The sequence below is a fragment of the Sander lucioperca genome, chromosome 22, assembly GCF_008315115.2.
Source record: "Sander lucioperca isolate FBNREF2018 chromosome 22, SLUC_FBN_1.2, whole genome shotgun sequence".
Taxonomy (NCBI): Eukaryota; Metazoa; Chordata; class Actinopteri; order Perciformes; family Percidae; genus Sander; species Sander lucioperca.
In genome coordinates this window covers 2,538,036-2,543,035 of record NC_050194.1, presented here as the reverse complement: position 1 = coordinate 2,543,035, position 5,000 = coordinate 2,538,036, and the positions used below count along the sequence as shown (strand labels likewise).

The 5,000-nt window shown below is 35.7% G+C and overlaps 2 protein-coding genes and 2 long non-coding RNA genes across 5 annotated transcripts in view; 2 read left to right on the top strand and 2 right to left on the bottom strand.

Annotated features, from left to right (window-relative positions):
- The window catches only part of atad1b (ATPase family AAA domain containing 1b), a 9,002-nt gene extending 8,460 nt beyond the window's left edge, over nucleotides 1-542 (bottom strand). Inside the window, exon 1 of the mRNA XM_035997518.1 lies at nucleotides 436-542. Coding sequence (XP_035853411.1) covers nucleotides 436-511 — 76 coding nt within the window. The 5' untranslated portion in view covers nucleotides 512-542. The remainder of the gene's footprint in view (nucleotides 1-435) is intronic.
- Nucleotides 1-5,000, bottom strand: part of LOC116059254 — a 26,558-nt gene that overhangs the window by 11,109 nt on the left and 10,449 nt on the right. The gene's annotated exons all lie outside the window — the stretch shown is intronic.
- The window catches only part of LOC118494245, a 15,732-nt gene that overhangs the window by 331 nt on the left and 10,401 nt on the right, over nucleotides 1-5,000 (top strand). The window lies entirely within an intron of this gene.
- The window catches only part of ptenb (phosphatase and tensin homolog B), a 20,708-nt gene that overhangs the window by 10,485 nt on the left and 5,223 nt on the right, over nucleotides 1-5,000 (top strand). The window contains exons 2-4 of one of the 2 annotated variants that reach the window (XM_035997519.1): nucleotides 3,421-3,729; nucleotides 4,435-4,519; nucleotides 4,618-4,662. In XM_035997519.1, coding sequence (XP_035853412.1) covers nucleotides 3,651-3,729; nucleotides 4,435-4,519; nucleotides 4,618-4,662 — 209 coding nt within the window. In that variant the 5' untranslated portion in view covers nucleotides 3,421-3,650. Of the gene's footprint in view, nucleotides 1-2,780; nucleotides 3,730-4,434; nucleotides 4,520-4,617; nucleotides 4,663-5,000 lie in introns of those variants that run through there. The other variant, XM_031312203.2, reaches the window with a different exon arrangement.

Genomic DNA, 5,000 nt, shown 5'->3' with positions numbered 1-5,000 from the left:
GCAAAACAATTATAAATTGTGAGAATTTTAAATGGAGTCTGGTGGGACGTTTCCGTCAGTGTTAAACTTTGACACACATCGGGTCTGTCACTGACACTTAAACCTCCTGGACCCCCTGGAAGTCCCCGGACCACAGTTTGGGACCCTCCGGTGTTGTCATTATAGAAACCGAAAGGACTGTTTAAAGGTTAAAACCGAAAGGACTGTTTAAAGGTTAAAACCGAAAGGACTGTTGACGCTAGCTGCTAACGTTAGCATTAGCTTGACCTTCTCGGCTCTCCTCTCCGGCTGTAACAGAGCGGTTTGTGCCCGGATGCAGCGACGTGTATCCCCGCTGGGAAAATGCCACAAAGCCCTCAACAGCTCCGGTAAAACTGTTACACGAAAACACGCAGAAACTCTCCGTTTATCCGGTAAAATGTGACCGGCGCTTACCTCCGATAGGCACGTCGTCACGACGCAGTAGCAACACTTCCTCGGTTTGCTCTACGGTGGTGCGTTCATGGAGCATCTACGGTGGTGCGTTGACGGAGCATCGTAACTTTCAGACTCACTACCGCCACCTATAGCACGGGAGTGTAGAATGTTTGTGATAATGTTTTAGATTTATGAAAATGGTATTTTGAGAGTATTATGATTTAATTAATAGCATGAAATACGTCAACATCTCAAATTCGAGAGTAGAATGAAGTAGAAATATTTTGATAAATAAAGTTAAAATATATATGTATTTTTTTTTAAGTTTTGATGATATTACAATACAATATTATTAAAAAAGTTCGAAAGATTTTAGAGAAAAGTTGAAATATTTTTGGAGAATAAAAGTCAGAACATTTTGGAGAAAAAAAAGTTGAAAAATTTAAGGAAAATGTCGGAATATTTTGATAAAAAAAGTTGAAAAATTTAAGAAATATTTTAAAATATTAAAAAAAATAAATGTCGGAATATTTTGATAAAAAAAGTTAAAATATATATGTATTTTTTTCAAGTTTTGATGATATTTACAATAAAGTTAAAATATTATTAAAGAACTTCAGAAAATTTAATAAAAATGTTAAATTTTTTAAGAAAAAAGTCGGAAAATTTAAGAAAAATTTTAAAATATTCTAAAAAATAAAAGTCGGAATATTTTGCAGAAAAAAATGTTGAAATATTTTAGAAATATTATGATAAAAATAGTTAAAATATATATGTATTTATTTAACTTTTGATGATATTACAATAAAGTTAAAATATTATTAAAAAAGGTCAAAAGATTTTAGAGAAAAGTTGAAACATTTTTGGAGAATAAAAGTCAGGAAATTTAAGAAAAATGTTGAAATATTTAAAAAAAGAAAGTCGGACTATTTTGGAGAAAAAAAGTTGAAATATTTTAAGAAAGAAATAAGGAATATTTAAGAAAAATCTTACATTTTTTAAGAAAAAAGTTTGAAAATTTAAGAAAAATATTAAACTACTTAAAGAAAAAAAGTCGGAAAAATTTAAGAAAAATATTAAACTACTTAAAGAAAAAAAGTCGGAAAAATTTAATAAAAATATTAAACTACTTAAAGAAAAAAAGTCGGAAAAATTTAATAAAAATGTTAAAATATTTTAAGAAAAAAAATGGAAAAATTTTAGAAAAAAGTTGAAATATTTTTTAAGAAAGAGGGATCATTTAAACGGGGATAGGTGTGTGTAATTTTATATATTTTAACATTTCACTTATGGCTGAAAATAACAACAGAAAGAAACTAGTTCGCAGATGTCACAAACCAACTGCCAGCTGTTCAACCGGAAGTGACGTCGGTGTTACTAAAAATAAGTTTCAGTGAAAATATGAGTTGTGTATTGTCCGTGTTTGTCCAGCAGGGGGCGCTGTAACACAGGACGATTCATTCAGAAAGACAGAGGCTGCAGCTGTAATACGCATACATACATAGTCACTATTATTATTAAAAATATTAAATAAATAAATAATAAATAATAATAAATTAAATGAATATAAAAAATAGAAAATAATAATAAAATAATAATAATTAAAAAAAAAGAATAAATGAGAGAAAATAATGAAAAATTAATTAAAATAAAATCATTTAAAAAATGAAATAAGAACAATAAAAGATATTATTATTATAAATAAAATTAAATAATAATGAGAAGAAGGAGAAGAAATGAAAAAATAATGAGAGAAAATAAATAAATTGAAAAATAAAAAAAAAAAAAAAATAATAATAATAATAATAATAATAATAATAATAATAATGAATTATTAATAATTATAAATAATTTTAACATGTGTGAAAACATTAATAGATGCATCAGCTGAAGTTAATTTGGTCTTTTTGTGATAGTTTGGAGGTTTTGCATAAAGAATGAAAACATCAGAACCTGATTGGTCAAGTCAGACAGAGTGACTCAGCAACCGGAAATTACGCGTTTTTACAAAATAAATCACACTCATTATCATAAATTAAAAAGAGAAATCCAATTAAATAAATACATGACTTGTAACATTATAATAAATGACACTTAATTAATGTATTAATTTAGTATTATCGTAATATTCACATTTATTTAGCATCAGTTGACCCAATAACATGAATTTAAATTTCAAAAGCCAAGAAATAAATAGTAAAACAACAAATTAGAAAGAAATACACACACAAGAAAGTGCATTTTGTCTAACTTATCTCATTTATTTTTAAAAATCTTTGAATTTTTGTATGTTTTTGGAGTATATGCCCACAGAACAGCTTTGATTTAGACTTTTATTGTGAAGGTCTGTACCGGAAGTGTCTGTGTGTATGTGTGTTTTCTGAAAGTCGCCTCGGAGAGATTTTTCTCTCCGCCAATCTGAAGCCAATCACGGCGTTTTTTGCTGCTACACCGAGACCGAGAGAACAAGTCCAACCGGACCCGTCTGAGATTCTGGAGAACTAGATCCCAACGGACAGTTACACCACCGCGGATGGTTCTATTTCCAGGCGGGGGGGACCTGGAAGTCTGGGCCCGACGCCCCCTGTTTCTGACCCAGAAAACAGCTCCGATCTCCGGGCAGCCTGTCAACCAGTAGGCCGAGTAGCCGTTGGCCCCTCCGGAGCTCACCAGGCGGCACCGAGGACCACCTTAACGGGCTCGTTGTCACCCAGTAGACACTAACTGTTGGTGTTGCTGTTTTTTATTAATCTTACGGATCCATTTTTATTGTTTTTGACCGTAACGGTTTAAAAAATAGCGGGGAGCTAGCTCCGGGTTGTGGCTAGGGGAGATACAGCAACGGCCGGAAGTGACGCAAAATTACGCTCGTAAATCTCGTAAAATCTAGGCTGCTAATATGACAATATGATTTTTAACACTTTCACCCAGTTCCTCGCGAGTGTTTTAATACAAATCACGATTTTTGTCTTCTAAACTTGACTAGTTGTTTCAGTATTAAAGACTGTCGTCGCCGTAGCTGTATCTATCTGTATCTATATATTTTTTTTAAACAAACTTTATTATCAACACAGTATTCGAACAATACAGGTGACGTAGCTCCAGCCATAGCTCCTGGCTGGGCTAAGCTAGCTCCGGGCTAAGCTAGCTTCTCTCCCCGGGAGCCAGGCAGCGGAGAGCCGCTGCAAGACAGGCGGCCTCTCGGTGCTGTCTCCCCGGAGACCCGGATAATAATGGCCGCCCTCATCAAGGAGATCGTGAGCAGAAATAAAAGGCGATACCAGGAGGACGGCTTCGACCTGGACCTGACCTGTATCCTTCATTCACCCGGTAACTTTACTGCTCTGTGACAAAAATCCTTTTAGTTTAACATGAAACAGCCCAGAAATCACTGTCACCAAACTACACCAGACTCCATGTAAATAATCAGGACTTTTAGCGTGTATAGAGCCAGCATATTTCCACCAGACTCCATGTAAATAATCAGGACTTTTAGTGTGTATAGAGCCAGCATATCTCCACCAGACTCCATGTAAATAATCAGGACTTTTAGTGTGTATAGAGCCAGCATATCTCCACCAGACTCCATGTAAATAATCAGGACTTTTAGCGTGTATAGAGCCAGCATATCTCCACATGTAAATGGGTGAATTAAGGGTTTATTTCAACCAAACCAGAGTGGTGATTGTTGGAACAGTGGAAAGATGAACCAAGACGGCTTTTGATAGTTTGATTTAGTTTCTGTCCACTTTGAATGAAGTGTGTTTTACCATGATAAAAGTCCTGATTATTTACATGGAGTCTGGTGTAGTTTGGTGATGGTGATTTCGGGGCTGTTTGATGTTAAACTAAGAGGATCTTACTCTTTAACTAAAAGGTCTATCTCTGTAGGGATCCATCCCATAATGTTGTCAGACACTTAGAATAATAATCTCAGTCTGTCAGCAGCAACAACAGAGCTTTTAGTGGATGAAATGACCCTTTAACGTGACCGTGGATCCCTAACAGAGCGATCAGATATTTATCCCAACATCATAGCGATGGGTTTCCCTGCGGAGCGTCTGGAAGGCGTCTACAGAAACAACATCGATGACGTCGTACGGTGAGGACACTTAAATCCACTTCCTGTTGATCCCTCGGGTCTGGCGCTTTAAATATTTAAGGTTTATAAACTGTTCCATCTCTCCGTCTCTCTCTCAGGTTTCTAGACTCAAAGCACAAGAATCACTACAAGATCTACAATCTGTAAGTTTTTATTTAAATACCATTTGTAGTTCTGTGTCCAGAGACTTTTAAACGTTATTATGGATCCCACGTTAGCTTCTAGGCAAGTCCCGCCCTACGAAGCATCCCGATTGGTTGGGGTTAAGGTTGAGGATAGCTGATTGGTCAGGGGAAAGGACCTGAACAGCTCGGGTTTCGTTACCTTGCGTAAGCATGGACGCCTGGCCAATAGTAGCGTGTGAATGCTGCTGAAGGGCGGGACTTGCCTGGCCAATAGTAGCGTGTGAATACTGCTGAAGGGCGGGTCTTGCCTGGCCAATAGTAGCGTGTGAATACTGCTGAAGGGCGGGTCTTGCCTG